The sequence below is a fragment of the Vulpes vulpes genome, chromosome 5 (assembly GCF_048418805.1).
Source record: "Vulpes vulpes isolate BD-2025 chromosome 5, VulVul3, whole genome shotgun sequence".
NCBI lineage: Eukaryota > Metazoa > Chordata > Mammalia > Carnivora > Canidae > Vulpes > Vulpes vulpes.
Genome location: NC_132784.1, coordinates 32,899,371 through 32,918,422, shown reverse-complemented (window position 1 = coordinate 32,918,422; position 19,052 = coordinate 32,899,371). Strand labels below are relative to the sequence as shown.

At 39.7% G+C, this 19,052-nt stretch overlaps 1 protein-coding gene across 3 annotated transcripts in view; it reads right to left on the bottom strand.

Annotated features, from left to right (window-relative positions):
• The window catches only part of RIF1 (replication timing regulatory factor 1), a 53,335-nt gene extending 35,583 nt beyond the window's left edge, over window positions 1-17,752 (bottom strand). For 2 of the 3 annotated variants that reach the window (XM_026008025.2, XM_026008027.2), the window contains exons 1-11: window positions 17,526-17,741; window positions 17,215-17,328; window positions 16,688-16,766; window positions 12,254-12,350; window positions 11,132-11,259; window positions 10,947-11,041; window positions 9,796-9,985; window positions 8,150-8,242; window positions 3,979-4,117; window positions 1,577-1,728; window positions 150-267 (exon numbers count right to left, since the gene is read on the bottom strand). In XM_026008025.2, the coding sequence (XP_025863810.2) occupies window positions 150-267; window positions 1,577-1,728; window positions 3,979-4,117; window positions 8,150-8,242; window positions 9,796-9,985; window positions 10,947-11,041; window positions 11,132-11,259; window positions 12,254-12,350; window positions 16,688-16,766; window positions 17,215-17,318 (1,195 nt within the window). In that variant the 5' untranslated portion in view covers window positions 17,319-17,328; window positions 17,526-17,741. Of the gene's footprint in view, window positions 1-149; window positions 268-1,576; window positions 1,729-3,978; window positions 4,118-8,149; window positions 8,243-9,795; window positions 9,986-10,946; window positions 11,042-11,131; window positions 11,260-12,253; window positions 12,351-16,687; window positions 16,767-17,214; window positions 17,329-17,525 lie in introns of all 3 variants that reach the window. The other variant, XM_026008026.2, reaches the window with a different exon arrangement.
• Window positions 17,753-19,052: the final 1,300 nt, after the last annotated feature.

Genomic DNA, 19,052 nt, shown 5'->3' with positions numbered 1-19,052 from the left:
TTCCGGGGTCCTGGGATCAAGTCCCATATCAGGCTCCCCACAGAAGGCTGCTTCTCCCTTTGTCTCTCCCTCTTTGTGTCTCTCATGAATAAATAAAATCTTAAGAAAAAAAAAGAAAAGAAAAAACCCCAACTATATCTACCTCTTACCTTTGTGTATAGGAGTCATAGAACTTAAACCTGGAGAAGCAGCTACACGAGACGAACTGCCTTGAGCTGAAGCATTAGAATCGATGCTTATTGTACTTTGAATCAGAGGCACGCACACCTATTGGAGTTAAAAGCAAAAAAAGGGAAACTATCTCTAAACTACCTAATTGCCATATATTTTTAAAGTCTTGCATGATTAAATTTAATAAGTAATCTGAATTCTTTTGATATGCTGAGTCCTAGCTGTTTGGATGCACTGGCTAAAAACTAAAATTGAAAAAGTAAAAATTTTTATTACAACTTTATTTGTCCTATAAATGGGCACTATCTATAAATTTCAGGTCTAAATTCCAGATGGGAGATCATACACCTAAATAATGCCTGAGTTTTTAATGCTATCGGTACAGACTCATTTTAAACTTTTAAAAAATGCACCCTAAAAAAATCTGAACTGAGACAACTTCAAACTCATTTCTAATCATTTCAGTACCAATCAAATCTAGCCAATGCATAAATTATACCGATGAATGTGTGGGACAACGGGGTAAGATTAGGCTACTTAGGACTTCATAATGGTAGAACTTGGTATAATTATGTTCCCATTACATATTATCATTAGTGTCCAATTCCAATTAATTCACGCTGTCAAGCTGAAAAGCCTTAACACACTAAATGTAATGATTACAAGTCTAAAAATTTGCCAAAAAATATAATTTTATTATAAACCCAATTTCCAATAACATATTCACTACCATGCAATTACGTATAGACCAGAAGGACTACAGATTTAAAAGTAAGATGCACTTCAAAATCCCAGATAAACAATAAAGAAATGAAGAAGATAAAAGTTATCAGAGCCATCTTTTTTTACTTATTATACAAAAACACAGAAACCAAGGATGGGACTAACTGCAAAACGAGGACAGTATACTTAAGATTAATAAGCCTTATGTCTAAATGCCAGCAAGGATATCAAAACCTAAAAAAAATGTGTAAGATCATTTATAATACTAAAAAGCTACGCTGGGATCAAATGATGTTACTATTAGGTGGCCTAGAAATAGGAGATACAAAAGATATCCAACTATCAACCCAGTGTAGAACTTGATTCCTATTTCAACAATACTGATTTTATTCTCAATTACATTCTAAATCCTTTGAAATTTCTTAAAAAATGTTCTCAAAATGGCTTTAGAATAAGAATAGATATTTGAGTGATTGTTGGTTGAGAAAGCTTTAGAGGCTCCATTTCACACAACTGGAGAGTATTTTCTGAGGAAACTAAACCCAAGTTCTGTGTTAGGAAAAAATGTTATATATATAGTATGGTCTGCTAACACAGCAAACTTAACACTGAAAGATTAGACTGTTAAGAATTTAAGAATGCATTAAGACACACCACACATTTTAGTCAACACTTTCATTACCTGTTCAAAATTGGCAGGAAGATGTGGTCCAAGTCTCATCAGTAGATACCACCAGACTTCTAGTTTTGTTAGTGCTAGAGTTTCTGTTCTCACATGGATGGAACTCAAAGGCTGCATTAACAACTTGAGTCTTTTTGCACTGCATAGTATTTCTTAAAATAAGCACATGGGTTAAAACATGTGAGAGCTAAAGACTAAATTTCAGGAACAAGTCTCCTTTTTATCATTGCAAGAGAATGAATTAAAAAATTTTATCACCAGCTTGTTAGACCTCAAAATTTCACTTTGACAGAGTCTACTGCAACTAGACTACATATAATTAGGCCAAAGAAATGAGGAAAAGGAAAAAAAAAAAAGTAATGTGTATTAGATATTTTGTGTGCCAAGGACGATTTTCCTACCAAGGGACATTTGGCAACGTCTACAGTATCTCTGGTTATTAGACCCGGAAGGCAGGAGAACGGAAGATGCTGCTGGTCTACTAGGTTACACATCCAAGGATCCTGCTGGATGGACCTTCAACACACAGGGCAGTCCTCCACAACAACTGTCCAGCCCAATGTCCCATGTGAGTTCAACAACTCGGGCACAGAAGTCTTGTGCTCAAGTAACTTATCAAAAGGACTTAAATAGGATCTTGAAACATGTCAAGCCACATATCTGATGGGATGGCATTCATGTTTCTGACAGCTATTTGGCCATTTGGCTTTCACAATTAATATTTCTATAAAGAAAATAAGGTCAAATCATTATGGGAACAAATTCTCAAATCCTTAACTTATATTCTACTTATGAGAGGAGCTCCGCAATAATATCCCTATAGCAGAAATTGCCAATCGCCATTTTTAGATACAAGACCTGATTCAATCAGAACACCCAATTTTTTATTTATCTAGTCTCCCATTCAGCGATCCTACCCAATGAGATTTAAGAGCAACTGTATATGGAATCTCTAGAAGGCTCCAGGGATGCATGGCTCAGCTGAGAAGTTAATTTTTGCTCTTTTGCCTTCTCCCCTTCCCATAATCTACAACCAAGTATACTGAAGATGGCCGAACAGAAAGACGGGCATCTGATTCCCTAAGATTTCCTGGATCCATAATATTAGGGATGGACTCGAGCTCTGGACTTATTTCAAATGAAATAACGTTTTATTTATCTTAAGTCTTCTTATGTCTATTTTATGCTTTAACACTCAACCATACATAATTGCAACAGATTAGCCTAGAACAGTAATTTACATTACCAGTTCATAAAGAACAAAAAGGTAACATTTGCAATTAAAATTTCTGCCTGGCAACACACTTTTACCAATATTTTTAATAAAATTACAGTTAACAAAAATAATCACCTTACAGAAAACAATAAAACGAGGAAGAGAAAGGATTATTAATGGTCTTTGGCAGAGAAAAATATACGATGAAACCAGTATCATTTAGCTGATCTATAAACATACAATATTGATTATATTTAAGATTAACTACCTGATTAAGTAGGTACTCCTACTGACCTATTCTTGGGCTATATCCTCATTCTCATATATATAGGTGACCTCTGAACAAGGGTTTGAATTGCATGGGTCACTTATACACAGACTTTTTTTTCTTTTTACAGTACAGTACTACAAATGTATTTTCTCTTATGATTTTCTTGACATTTCTTTGCTCTAGCTTACTTTATTGTAAAGACTAGAGCATGTAATACACATAGCATACAAAATATGGGTTAATGGACTATTTAAGTTATTGGTAAGGCTTCTATAGTCAACAGCAGGCTATTTGCAGTTAAATTTGAGGGAAAGTGAAAAGTTACACGCAGTGGGATGTTGGTATCCCTAACCTTCCCACTGCTCAAAGGTCAACTGTATCAAACACCTCCACTAGACAATAGGAGCTAAGGTAAGTCAAAAGGAATCACTTGTATATATTAATAACCCACCATTAGGCACTGTTCGAAAGGTACTGAAAGAAAAAAGTTTATTGACCATGTTTCACAGCAATCAAAATGGCTTCCTATCATCTATTGGCTTATGTGACCTTTGATAAGCTATTTACTCCTCTAAATGAGTGATCATCATAATAGACTGGAGATACTAAGTATGATCAAATTAGAGGTACCTGAAGTGCTCAACTAAGTGTTGGAACATACTAAGAAAGTCACAAATGCTATCTGTCACTTTGTTCAGTTTTTGAAATAGCTTAAAACAAATTTTGTATCTGTGATTTTTCAATAATGCCTAAGCTTTTAAATTCTATTTAGCTACAAGCTTATTTTCTTAAAAAAAAAAAAAAAATCAATAGGTTAAGTTTCAGTATAGACTCCAAGAAATCGAAAAGGCCTTGTTCATCTCACTTGAGTAAAATTCATTAAAAAAAAAAAAAAAATCAATTTTAAAATCTTACCTGGATTCAAAGCAAAATTATCTATTAGACTCTTCCAAGCAATAAAAGCTATTTTTTTAATCATGGGTGCCCCACTACGAAATCCTAGTTCTTCCAGCTGTAATAGAGAATTAATGAAACTTCCACTTCGATGCAAGGTCTAAAAATGAAAAATCATTACAAAGTTATTTACCTACCTAAAACAATATGTAGACATTATTATTATTCATTTATCTAAGTCATTATTAGCTGTGTAAAGTCTTAAAATTTTAACGTTTAAAATGTCCTGAATCCTATACACACATTCAAAACTCAAGATCACAAAATCTAATCCTTCATCAATTAGATAATGGATAAACATTTCTAAAACATTAGAGAAAATCAGGAAGGCAAGAGAAATCCCAAATCTTACCAACATAATATCAAAAAAATGGTGTCCCTCTGGGGGAAAAAAAAAAATCAGTGTATTTAAAATTTAAGATAAAATAAGAAATGTTGAACTTTGAAACTAATAAAAATAGCTTTTCCAAATACACTGAAATAAACAGGAAAAAGTTAAAGGAAAACTGGACAAATGACAAGTAAACAACACAACACAAAGAAACACATACATTAAAAAAATGAAATAGCAATTGTAGCTATAAATCACATATAAACTGAATAGCACATAAACAGAAAGTAACTTGCTAAGAAAAATAAAAGAATTCATAAAAAAGCTACTAAAGCTAGTAAAATAAATTCAGCAGTTACAGAGTATACAAGATCAAGACACAAAAACTAGCTGTGGTTCTACACAACAGCAACAATCTGAAAAGGTAATTAGGTAAGGAATTCCATTTACAATAGCACTGAAAAGAATTAAATACTCAGGAATAAATAAATCAAACCAAGGAAAAGACTTCTACACTACAAGCTACAAAATATAGCTAGAAAACATTTAAAAAGACCTAAATAAATGGAAAACCATTCCACATTAAAGTACAAAGTTTTAATACCATTAAAATGTTATTATACAGAGCAATCTACAGATTCAACAAAATCTCTATTACAAGTCCAGCAGCCTTTTTCACAAAAAAGCTCATCTTCAAATTCCTTATGGAACTGCCAAAAGCCCCAAACAGCCAAATCAATTTTGAAAGAATAAATTTAAAAGAACTTACACGTGCCTTCCAAATTTACTTCAAAAGTGAAGTAAAATTAAAACATATGGTAATGGCATAAGGATAAACATACACACCAAGAATAAAGTATCACCAAAATAAACCTTCTTACATGCTGTCAATTGATTTTTCTTTTTTTTTTTGTTTTTTATTTGAGAGAGTCTCAGGTAGACTCTGTGCTGAGCAGAGTCCCACATCAGGCTCCATCTCACCACCGTGAGATCATGACCTGAGCCAAAATCAAGAGTTGGATACTTAACCGACTGTACCATTCAGGCACCCCGGCGGTCGTGATTTTCAATGAGGGTGCCAAGACCATTCATTATAAAAGATCATTCTTTTCAAACAATTCATACAAAATTGAATATCCACATGCAAAAGAATGAAAACTGGACCCCTGCCTTACACCATACACAAAAATAAATTCAAAATGGATCAAAGATAAAAAACTTACAAGAACTAGAACTGTAAAAATCCTACAAGAATACAGAGAGGGAAAAAGATTCATGATACTGGATTTGGCAGTAACTTCATGGCTATGACACCAAAAGCACAGGCAATGAAAGAAAAAAAATATAAATGTATATTTTAGATTTTATTTCAGAGAAAGTGTGTGTGTGAGAGAGCAAGAGCTAGGGGTGGTGGGGAGGAGGCAGGAGGAGAGAGAAGCAGACTCTCCACTGAGCAGGGAGCCCGACACGGGGCTTGATCCCGGGACTCCAGGATCAAGACCTGAGCTGAATGCAGACACTTAACAGACTCGGCCACCCAGGCGCTCCAAAAGAAAAAAAAATTTAATATTGGACTTTATCAAAATTGAAAATACAGGAAGTATACTAAAAGATATCAAGTGAAAAGACAACATATGGGGGGGGGGATAATATTATTACAAAACAAAACAAAAATTTTCTGGAATGGGTATCGTATCAAAGACCAAAAAATAACAAATTTATGCCTGGATGCTCAGTCAAGCGTCTGGCTCTTGATTTTAGCCCAAGCCATGATCTCAGGATACGGGGATAAAGCCCTATGTCAGGCTCCTCACTCAGTAGGTAGCCTGCTGGAGAGTTTTCCTCCTCCCTGTGCCCCTCCCCCTCACTTGTTCTCTCTAAAATAAACAAACATCCTTTTAGGGAAAGAAAAGAAAAACTAGAACTCTAGTGTATTACTGGTAGGAATGTAAGAGTGCACCCACTGTGGAAAATAATTTGGAGGGGTCTCAAAAAGTTTTTTTTAAGATTTTATTTATTCATTCATGAGAGACAGAGAGAGAGAGAGGCAGAGACACAGGCAGAGGGAGAAGCAGGCTCCATGAAGGGAGCCCGACGTGGGACTAGATGCCAGGACCCCAGGATCATGCCCTGGGCGGAAGGCAGGTGCTCAACCGCTGAGTCACCCAGGGACCCCGGGTTTCAAAAAGTTAAGCACAGTACTACCATATGACCCAGCAATTCCACTCTTACACATATATCCAAAAGAATAAAAAGCAGAGAATCCAACATATATTTGTACATCAATGTTTATGGCAGCATTATTCACAGTAGCCAAAATGTAAAAACAAGCCAAGTGTCTGCCAACAAATTATAATAAAATGTAAATGTAATCTAAATAAAAATGTTATAGAGTAAAATATTATTCAGCCCTAAGAATGAAATTTATTAAATGCCTGCTACTACATGAATAGAACTTGAAAAAATTACATACAGAGACAGCAAATAGAACAGCAGCAACCAGATGTTGGGGGTAGGGCAGTAGGAGTCATCGTTTAACATGTATAAAGTTGGGAGATGATGAAAATGTTCTGGGGGACGCTTGGGTGACCTGCCTTCGGCCCAGGGCGTAATCCTGAAGTCCTGGGATCGAGTCCCATGTCGGACTCCCTGCCTGGAGCTTGCTTCTCCCTCTGCCTGTGTCTCTGCCTCTTTCTCTGTGTCTCTCATGAATAAATACATAAATAAAAAATCTTTAAAAAAAAAGAAAATGTTCTGGGTATAGTGATGTTTACACAACGTGTGTATGTGTTCAATACATATACATGTGTTCAATACAGTATACTCAACTGTATACTTACGATGGTACGATAAATGTTTATTCACTACAATAAAAAAAAAAAGAACACATCCCTTCCCCTCAAAAGAAACAAACAAACAACCTGGCTTAAAGGTAGAACATATAATTAGTTGATCCTCACTAACCATCAATGTTAAGTTCTGTGAAGCCCACCACAGAACAAGTACTGAGCCACTGCTCCTAGGGAAGATGCAGGTTAGGTTCCTATGAGAACTTTTCTGTCAACCAAATGACCTTAACCTCGTTTCCTACTTATTTCTGTTTAAAGATACCATATGTATTGTTGATTCACTAACACTGAACTCTTAGCCAGTAACACTGTAACTCATGCCTGAAGAGAGTATACATAATACGTGTAATTTCTCCCAGGGCACATCATAGTCTTCCTGTGCTTAGGAACCACGGACAACACTTTGGCATTAAGCTTGGGGGCCATTTAAAACTAAATTCACCAAGGAAAACCACAAAATGTGGAAAATGTGTCACTAAGATTATGAAAAGGACATGTGGGTTTGTTTTTTTTTTAAGATTTTGAGAGAGCGCTCACAAGCAGAGGGAAGGGCAGATGGAGAAGCAGGCTCTCCCCTAACAGAGGGCCCTATGCGAGGATGGATCCCAGGACCATCCACCCTGGGATCAAGAGCAGAGAAGGCAGATGCTTAAACAGAGCCACCCAGGCTCCCCAAAAAGGACATATGTTTAACAAAAAAAGAAGAAAAAAAAAAAAACATTGAGAGTTCAAATAAAAAGGCAGAGTATAACCTTGCTCTACCTCTGCTAGGAACCTGCACGCTGGTGGGACTCAAATTTATGCTACTCTATAGCTTTACAATGGACTGGAAAAGCAGCAGAAGTACTTATTGTGGGTTTGCAAACAAACTTCGGTGAATAGCTACATCTTCCTATATGGTATTCATGAATAAGAAATGAAAGGGTCTCACAGGTATAAATTGTAGACTTACCTTCCCAAGAAGTTTAACAAACAAAGGCCACAATTTTAACACGTAAGTCTCATTCTTACTCATAAATAGCTTTTGAAGTTCTGAAAGTAGTTTCTGCAAACAAAAGCAAAAATATTTACCAAAAACACTCTTGAGAATACACAACATGTAGTTCAAACTGTCTCAGCTGAATTAACTTTTCCCAACGTTTTATTAGAAAAACTTTCATATACATAGTAAAGCTAAAAGCTTTACAGTATATGTCCAAATATAAATACCATTACCATCTTACTATGCTTATCACAAACCTGGCCATTATTTCATTCATCAATTCAGCTTAATCGTTTTCTACCAATACCCTTTTCCCTGAAAACTTCAGCATGTGTATCTTTAGAGTTCAAATGATACTGTTTTAACTCTTCACTCTTTAAAATACATTAACAACTTCATGGATGAGAACATTTTAGTTGAAATTTATAAAAAATTCTATATACGCTTAGAAAATAAACTTAACAAAATAAAAAAAATTGCAAAGACACTGGAGCTACTTTATTAGGCTCCAAACATTACCATGAGGCCTCCTAAATTTTAAAAAATAAACAAAACCCCAGGCTTTCAAATACGGAAGGCTCCCTCACTACACCTGGATTACTGAAGTTACCTCTGAACTAGTTTCCCTTCTACTCAATTCCCCTAGAGTCTATTTTCAACACTGGCACAGTGATCCCTTTAAAATCCAAGTCAGTACATATAACAATCCTAGACTCAAAATCTTCAAAAAATCTTTCAACAGAAGCCAGAGTGAAAAACAAATGTCTCACAATACCGCCCAAGGCCCTATGTGATTTGGCCATTTCTCTGACATCATGTCCTATCCTCCAATCCTCATTCACTCTATCATACTGGCTCCCTTGCCCAGGGTTCACTAAACACCAACACAAAACCATCAGAGCAGCGCCTTTTGCTCTCACAGAGTTCCTCCTGCCTGGAATGACCTTACATTCCCTATCATCCAAGTACCTAATTTTTATACACTTTCAAATCACTGTTTAAATACCTATTCTTTTCCTCTCTGTCCAAAACACTTCCTCTCCAATGGCACTCTCCATCTAGTCTCCACAGTTCTCCATTATGTTCTTCGCTGATTATACCATATATTCTTTATTGCCTCTCCCACTAGACAGTAAGTACCAAACGTTTCTTCTGTTCACTGCTATATTCAGTGTCTAAAACAAAGGCCAGCACATAAGTGCTAATAAATATTTGTTATGAGAACAATGGTAGAATAGCCTAAAACCTGGGGCAAGTAATAACTTTAGGAAGCTGTACACATTACAGGCACGTATGTGCCTTAAATTTATACCTATTGGATTATGTTAAAACAACACAAATAGCACTGAAATCAATTAACGTTCTCCCTTTTCCAGAAATGCAATCTCTTTCAATCACTATTCACTGGGGATGAAATAAAATGCCTGGATCTTACAAATACCAAATAAACTCCTTAAACTAGGAGTAGTGTACCTATACTAACATAAACAATTACTTATGTTTTATTAAAAGTGGCACTTCCCAGATCATAATGCAATTATACCACTATGAGCCCTAAGCTTGGGCCAGAAACTTACAATGCTGTACTCAAAAAAATCCTTATACAAAATACTTACAGTTGTCATAAGCTGCTCTGTGATAGATGCTATTTCTTGTTGCTTCTGAAGCAACAATGGCATTCCCATCTCTAGAGCAGTTGCTCCCCGCAAATGCACCTTTTGGGCTGAATGAACCACTAAAGGTATCACCAGTTTTGCCCACCTAATGGACTCTTCTCCCATTTGAACTGGGACTTGTTCAATTAGTCTGTAATAGAGAAATCAATAAATAAATTGGCTTGACCTCACCTTTTATGTCCAAACTACTAGGAAAATAAGCAGGTACATAGGAATATTTATATTCTATATTTACATAGAAATATACGTAGTAGTGTCCACTTGTTTTAGTATACATATATGCATATACACAAATATAATTTTTACTTACTAATTTATAGATTTCTGTATTATTTTTGTGAATTTTTAAAATAAGAAAACACACTTTCTCTTCAGATTAATATTTAAAATATTAGTTTTTTTATAAAGTAAACTCAACATTCTTTGAGAATAGCCAGAGAATTGTGACATAATGTTATCATGCAAGACATCAGAACATGAATTAGGTTAAGCAAATAGCTCAATTACGGAAAACTTTGAAAGAATGAAAAACAAGGTAAGATAAAGCACATCAACAAAGTTTGTATGCTGTCAGCATATCCTTTAAAGAGAAGGGATGGATAGGAAGAAGGTAGAGGATTTTGCGGTTTTCCCATCTGCTAATGGCTGTTAATGCCTTCTTATACTCCCCATGGCCTATTTGGGAGCCTATTATTATTTTTTAAACTCTTCCAAGTTTTAATGGAAATAATTTAAAAAATCAGAATCATGTTAGCAGCAGCAATATAATCAAGACTTTATTTTTATGTATGCTCTACAACACGGGGCTTGGACTCAGTACCCCGAGATCAAGAGTATCATGTTCTACCAAATGAAACAGTCAGGCATCCCAACCAAGACTTATTTGTAAGACTCAGTAAAAATAAAAACAAAAAAGAAACCTGGTAATATAAACACATCTACTTCTTTTTCCTGTTACCTTTATTCCTTGAGACTTTTAGAAGACATTTTGTTCTTTTCATGTCTAATTCATATTCAAGTCCCCAAAGTCCATTTCATGTAGTAAATTCTAAATTTACTGAAACTATTCTTCCAAAACAGCAAATTCATACCTTATGATGACATTTAACGCTTCATAATCAACAACAGCAGAATGCATCTCTCCTCTATTAAATACTATTTCTAAAGAATCAATTATACTGGATACCTAAAAAACAGAACCAAAGAAATACAAATTAAATAAGCCTGGATTTTTAAAGTGGCATGTGTTGAGAAAACATACAAAAACCATACTCACTACTTTGCCAATGACTTCAGCAGGAAACGTCTGCTTGGATATCACCCAAAGTGCCCTAGTACGTACATTTTTGTCTGGGCTCTTAACACTATCATTCAATTTTAAAAGCAGTTCTTGAATATCTGTCTCTGAAAAATGAGCAGCTTTAATTATGTGAAAGTTTGCATCTTTTAAAATCTCAACTACAGAAACAGAAAAACAACATACTCTCCACTGTGAAAAAATTAAATGCATATCCAGAGAGATGGATCAGCGAACCAATGCTATCAAACTTCATCCCAAAACACAAAACTTAGAGGACAGATGGGAAGGGATACTCAGAGAAAATAAGCAACATACTCAATTTTGTGCAACTGAGAATATTTCACTGGTATCATTATATATTGATACCAAATATATAACAATTATCATTTATAGTTTTATTTAAACATTTAAGACAAAGATGCTATACATCCTCCACCTTTGCTCTAAAATGGACTTCTATTTTAGACTGGGAACATGTGTACATATAAAAAAGGGCATAAACTTTACCATCACAGAAAAAAATGGTAGTAACTTTCTGGCATTCCTATTCCCTATCTTGGATTTCCCCCTCTCTAAAGGTCACTTCCTAGGTTCCCATTAAAATGGCAAACTACAAAGGAATAATTAAGGTCATTTGAAAACTTAGCTACTTTGGGTTCCAAATTATCCTAATACTACTATGCAAAAGAACTTTTTAATTCCAACACATTCATTAATGCATATGCTTGCTCTATACAATAACCATCTAACTGTCGTTAACTTCCTAAGCAGATATGCTTCTTAAAGGAGAAGGTTCATTTTTTGTTACGATCATTTAAAAATAGGTTTATATTCTCTTTAGAGCAAGCTTTATGTTTATCAAGTTAAAGCTATGTCTAGAAAAAACGAGCTTTTAAAAAACGATAACCCAAAGATTATTTCTTTCTCAAAAGCAAATCCTAAACTACAATTTACAAAAGTAATACAAAAGTAACAGTATTTTTAACATTATGAAACTAAATTTATAAACCCTAAAAATATTTTTGTGTCAGTGTCAGACATTTCTCAACCAAGTGCTAAAACATAAACTCTAAAAATATTATGCAATAATAAATTTACCTGATAATCCCACAGTAATTTTGGGATTATATAAGCAAAACCCCAAAGCCTGTAGAGCAGCACTACTGAGGTCTGAATTTTGACTGGAAATGTGAATCTACAAAAAAAAAAGTACATTATAAGCAATTATGATTGTAAATATATTCTCAGGGAACAAGTCGCCCAGAAAATAAAATTGTTTTAATCCAATCGACCAACAAATGTTTGAGGAATAAAATCAGGAGGCCATCTATACAGCTTGGCAAAGAAAGGAAGAGCAGTAGAAAGGGATCACACTAAAAAAGAATGTTTCTCTTAAAAAAAAAAAAAGCTCCACACAGCTGAAAGCAATAAAAGAGCCAACAAACGGAAAATGCTAAAGACACCTCCACAAAAGGTAAGCAAGACACTCAAAAACACAATCTAGCATCCTAGCTCTAGAGGAGAGTGACACTTCTAAGACAGAGCGTGTTGGAATGTAACATTTACAGAGGATCTAAAATGATAGGAGCTTTAAACATTATCTCAATGTTTTAAAAGAAATCCCTACTTTGTAGACTGGAAAATCTGAATGATCAAATGGATTTGAAGCCCAACCCATATTATGCATGTAAAATCCATAAAACCCCAAACCTGCCAAAGGTAGTCTTATTATATTCCCTAACCCTACATTTCTTTGTAATTTTTTCTTGGTACCATTTCCTATTCCAAATTGATTTCTCTTTAAATCTCCTCACTGCTCTGAACCAGATTTTTTTTTTTTTAAGATTTATTTTTTTATTTATTTATGATAGACACAGAGAGAGAGAGAGAGAGAGAGAGGCAGAGACACAGGCAGAGGTAGAGGGAGAAGCAGGCTCCATGCCAGGAGCCCGACGCGGGACTCAATCCCGGGACTCCAGGATCGCACCCTGGGCCAAAGGCAGCCGCGAAACCGCTGAGCCACCCAGGGATCCCCCTGAACCAGATATCCAAGGAATACTCAGCTATTTGCTGCTCTCGAGCAGGAAAAATAAGTATATAGACACTTCCCTGGGGTATTCTTTTTATAATTAAATGAAACAATTCAAAAAAACAAGCACTGGAGCATAGGACATTAAAACAACCAGTCCTAGGGGCAGCCTGGGTGGCTCAGCGGTTTAGCACCTTTAGCCCAGGGCCTGATCCTGGAGACCCGGGATCCCAAGTCAGGCTCCCTGCATGGAGCCTGCTTCTCCCTCTACCTGTGTCTCTGCCTCTCCCCGCCCCCCCCCCCCCCCCCCCCCCCGTGTGTGCCTCATGAATAAGTTTTTTAAAAAATAAATAAATAAAACAACCAGTCCAGGGAAACCTTGTTGGGACTCCTCCTACTTCCCTAAGAACTTTTTTTCTGTAACCTCACTTAATAAAACTCTATTGCGGGCAGCCCCGGTGGCTCAGCAGTTTAGCGCTGCCTTCAGTCCAGATCATGATCCTGGAGACCCGGGATTGAGTCCCACGTCGGGCTCCCTGCATAGAGTATGCTTCTCCCTCTGCCTGTGTCTCTGCCTCTCTCTCTTTCTCTGTCTCTGATGAATAAATAAAATCTTAAAAAAAGATCTCTATTAAAAAAATAAAAATAAAACTCTACTGCTTATTCACAAAAAATAAATAAAACAATCAATTCTGACAACCACAGAAATACAGTATTAAACATCTTAGACTGAGGGCTACTACTGTTAGCTCTTGGAAAATAAGCAGCTGTGATCAACTTTTAAATATATATATATACCTTTAACTGTGTTGCCTTCAAGATTGTCGTGGGTGGGGTGCCTAGGTGGTTCAGTCCTTTAAGTGACCGACTCTTGCTTTCAGCTCGGGTCATGATCTCAGGGTCCTGGGATTGAGTCCCAGTTCCCTCTTTCCCTCCCCCAAGCTCTTAGGTGCGCTCTCAAATAAATCTTAAAAAAAAAAAAAAAAAAAAAAAAAAAAAGTCATGGGTTCCAGGGCACCTGGGTGATTTGGTTAGTTAAGCACCCAACTCTGGATTTTGGCCCAGGTCATGATCTCAGGGTCACGAGATGGAGCCCCATGTCGGGCTCTGGGTCAGCAGAGTCTGCATTATATTCTTTTCCTCTGCCCCTCTCCCTCTCTCTAATAATAAATAAAGCTTTTTTTTTTTTAAGAGCACTGCTTTATTTATTTATTTATGATAGTCACAGAGAGAGAGACAGGCGCAGAGACACAGGCAGAGGGAGAAGCAGGCTCCATGCACCGGGAGCCTGATGTGGGACTCCATCCCGGGTCTCCAGGATCGCGCCCTGGGCCAAAGGCAGGCGCCAAACTGCTGCGCCACCCAGGGATCCCCAATAAATAAAGCTTAAAAAAAATGTTGTGGGTTCCTAGACTCAATACTAATAGAATTCTAAATACAGAAACATGTTACAGTTCACCTAACCTGGCTTTTGTTCTAAAGGAATTCAATTATCTTCGCAGTACTTAATAACTTACCTAGAAAGCTTCTGTTGATTGTCAAGCTTCTGTTGACTTTCCTATCTAACCACCCACAGGCTTCCAAATAATTATTCATCAGACATTTAAGTTACAAACTCTATTAATCAACAGTGCAAGCAATAGAGTTCCTGATCCTGTACGTTCTCAAATACCAAATTTATGAAAATGCATGCTTTCATCACATCCAATAAACTGGGATGTGGAATATGATAATGAAGAAAAATGGGATATTACAATTAACACTGTGTAATAAAATTATTAATAAGTCCCAAACCACTACACAAAAAAGTTCCTGCTTTACACAAACAAAAAGCACTGCTAACTAACAGGAATACTGCTGGGCAGGCGGTACCTTAAATGCCAAACATTTAGCTGGAAATTGTGCTAAAACGTACATTAGATATCATGACAGAACACTTCTGTTTAAAAGCGTGAAAGTCATAGAAATAAGAACTCTGTGGAGATGTAATTCACCTTCTTCATTCTAAAAAGAAGGAATGAATTTAGTGATTGGGGGGGAGGCTCAGCGGGTGAGCATCTACCTTTGGCCCAGGGCATGATCCTGGCAACCTGGGAATGAGTCCCAGTCAGGCTCCCTGCATTGTGTCTCTGCTTCTCTCTCTCTCTCTGTGTATCTCATGAATAAATAAAATATAGATATATCGATAAATGGATACAGAGAAGGAATTTAGAAGTGTTAAGGACCGTCCCAAAGCCACTGTGTACTTGAGGATCAGATTTCCTCAGTCTGCCGTTAAAACTACAACACCTCCCTGCAAACAAGCAAGATAACCATAATAACGGTTTTTTAACCAGACAAGAGTAGCAAACACTGATGGTGAGTGAATATTAAAAAAAAAAAAGTCATCACAAAATTGATCAGACAAAATTAAAGAATCATTTACTTATCAGAAGTACTTTCCTACAAAAAGACAAACATGAAATAATCCGATAACTGCTTTTAAAATTTGGAGGAGCCTGGCTTGCTCAGTGGACAGGAGCGTAGGTCTTTTGATCTCAAGGTTGATTTGGAGCCCCACATTAGATTTAGAGATTACTTAAGAATAAAATCTTTAAAAAAAAAAAAAAGAAAAAGAAAAAGAAAAGCGGGAAGCCTGAAGCCCAGGTGGCTCAGTGGTTTAGCGCCACCTTCCGCCCAAGGCGTGACCCCGGGGTCCCCGGATCGAGTCCCGCCTCGGGCTCCCTGCTTGGAGCCTGCTTCTCCCTCTGCCTGTGTCTCTGCCTCTCTCATAAATAAATAAATAACATCTTTTAAAATAAGTAAATAAATAAAAATAAAATCAATAAAACAAAAGCATAGATTTTTGTATTCAAGTGGCCTTGGGCAACATAGGGCAGATTAAACCAATTTGTTCTACGAAGTGGGGGTTCAAGAGAACCCTTACAGGGAGATGTAGGGTTAAGGAAGAGAAAACACACAAGGTGATTAAGAAAGTACTCGGCGGGGGCAGCCCTAGTGGCTCAGGGTTGAGCCTCTGCCTTCAGCCCAGGGCGTGATCCTGAAGTCCCAGGATCGAGTCCCACGTCGTGCACCCTGCATGGAGCTTGCTTCTCCCCCTGCCTGTGCCTCTGCCTCTCTCTCTTATGAATAAACAAATAAAATCTTAAGGAAAAAAAGGGGGGGGGGGAATCCCTGGGTGGCTCAGCGGTTTGGCGCCTGCCTTTGGCCCAGGGCGCGATCCTGGAGTCACGGGATCGAGTCCCACATCGGGCTCCCTGCATGGAGCCTGCTTCTCCCCCTGCCTGTGTCTCTGACTCTGTCATAAATAATTAAATCTTTAAAAAATAAAAAAAAAAAAAAAAGGAAGTACTTGGCGCCTAATAAATCCTCAAACGGCCCTGTAGGAATCGCACTCTTATATCAAGCTTTTTTTTTTTTGGAGTCAGCTTAAAACTTTCTTTCCACCACACACATATAGACCAAAAAAAAAAAAAAAAACTATTCAGTAAAAGGATACATACTTTTAAAACTCTGAGGAGCTGGGGAAGCCTTTTCTCGATTTCCGTAACGACTTCTTTCCCATCTTCTCCAGTCATTCGACTTAAAATCAGAAAGGACACAAGCTCACGCACATGGCGCGCGGAGGGCACGGCGGGGGCGCCCCGCACCCAGGCCTAAGGACCCCCCCCAGGACAGCGCCACGGGGCACCGCGCGTGACACGAACGCGCAGGAACGGCCGCCGAGGGGGCTTCCGCACGCACGGGGCGGGGGTGGAGGGGGCCACGCGACGCCACACGCTACAGTGAGCGACCGTGTTTTTCCAACAGTTGTTACCCCTGCGGGCGTCGGCACCTGCAGGGCGCGGGAGCACAGGGCGCCCGGCCGCCGGGGTCGTCGGGGCCGCCGGGGCCCAGAACCGCCCGCCGCCGCGCCCACCGGACACCGAACTTCCAGCCAACTTCCGCGGCGCGGCTCGGGCGGCGGGACCCACGTGCAGGCTCCCCGCTCCCCCTCGCGGGGGACCCCCCCCGCCCCCCGCAGCCTCACCTGCTCAGGGCCAGGTAAGCGTCGGCCTGCTCTCCGGGCGCGGCGGACGCGTCGTCGAGCGTCTCCAGCAGCGGCGCCAGGGGGCTCCCGGCCGGGGCCGTCATGTCGGCCGCCCTGCGCACGGACCGGAAGAGGACGCGACCCCTTGACCGCCCGGCCTCCCGCCCCCGCGTCCGGGCCGCTAACCGCCCCCCGCGCCCCCGCCCGGGCCGCCCCGCCGCCGCTCTCCCGGGCAGCTCCCCACGGGGGCAGGAGCCCCGCGGGGGCGGCGGGACGGCGGGCCGAGGTCCGCCCGCGGGCCCGGCGCTTACCCCACGCACGCACAGCAGGGCCGTGTCCTCCCGCGGCGCCCGACTCCGCGGAACGCGACTCGCCCGGCGCGGCCTGTTTACTCTCGCGTGCGGCCCGCTCCCGGCGGGACCAAGATGGCGGCGGGGGCGGGCCCCCGGGCGCGCGGGAGTCGGGCAGGCCTGGCCGCGGAGCCCCGAGCGAGTCCAACAGGGCGGCGGTGCGCCGACGTCATCGATGGCCCCGCCCATCGCGGGGCCCCTCCCGGGGGCGGGCTCTGGCTACGGACTGCGCCTGCGCGGGCGGGGCCTCGGCGCTCGGGCGGGGGCGTTCCTTTCCTCCACGTCACTTGGCGGGAGGAGCTGGCTGGAGGGCGCCCGCCCGCAACCCGGGTCGTGACCCGGGGTCCCTGATCCTGTCCCCAGCGGGCCCCCCCCAGGCCGCCTGCTGTTCCCCCGGCCTGGGTCTCCGTCCCCCAACTCTGTGTCTCTTCAATGCATAAATAAAATATTTTAAAAAAAGACTAGAGTTCATTTAGATTACTGTAGATTCCAACCCTGGCTCTGTGTGACTTCAGCAAATTAGCCAACCTTACTTTTTTTTTTTTTTTAAGGTTTTATTTATGCAGGGAGCCCCCTGCGGGACCCACCGCTGAGCCGCCCAGGTGCCCCATGACCAACCTTTCTAGGCCTCCGTTTCCAAAAAAAAAATTTTTTTTTTTTAAAGAAGCCTTTGGTTTTCACATTTTAAGTGTTCATAACAATGGCCTGGGGATATTTGTGGTTAAACTGCCAGATTTCTGGGCCCCACCCTTAGACATTGTGATTCCGAGGATTCAGTAGGTAGCTCCCAAAGATCTGCATTCTTTAATGTAGTAGGCCCCAGGTGTTGAAGGGTGGGACTCGGCCCAGACTTCAGGCCTGGAGAAGGACTGTGTATACTCTTGACAATTAAGGTATCACCCTCCCTTTTCCTAGGCCTCAGCCCTGCCCACGTCACGCAGGATCGGACCAACCTCACACTAGACATCTTATTTTTTGTTGTTGTTTGCTTTACTTTTTTGTTTTGTTTTGTTTTGCTTTGCTTTCTGATGCCACTATTATTTTTATTTATTTTTATTTTATTTTATTTTTATTGCAGTTCAATTTGCCAACGTATAGCGTAACACCCATGGCATCTTAGACTCAGCAGCAAGCGGTTCTTCCACTTTGGCCTCACAGGTTTCAGATCCCCCACCTCTCCAGCCTCCACTTACAGACTCTACAACTCTCAGCTGCAGAGGTGGGTGTGCATTTTGCCCTTCTCTGCCTCTAGCCAAGTGTCTGCCAAACTAAACACTCAATACAGAACATGTTTCTTAAGGAAAAAAATGGAGGAAGAGAGGGAAGGAGACACACCGATTTTGTGAGCCAAGCTATGGAAATTCAAGACTTAAAAAACAGTGAAGAGTTGTAAGTCTGGGTAAAATGTAGAGACACTGTAGAAGTAATCATACAGAAAATTTTCAGCGCAGCCTGATAATGAGTTCTATAAGCTTCAGAGGGGAAAGG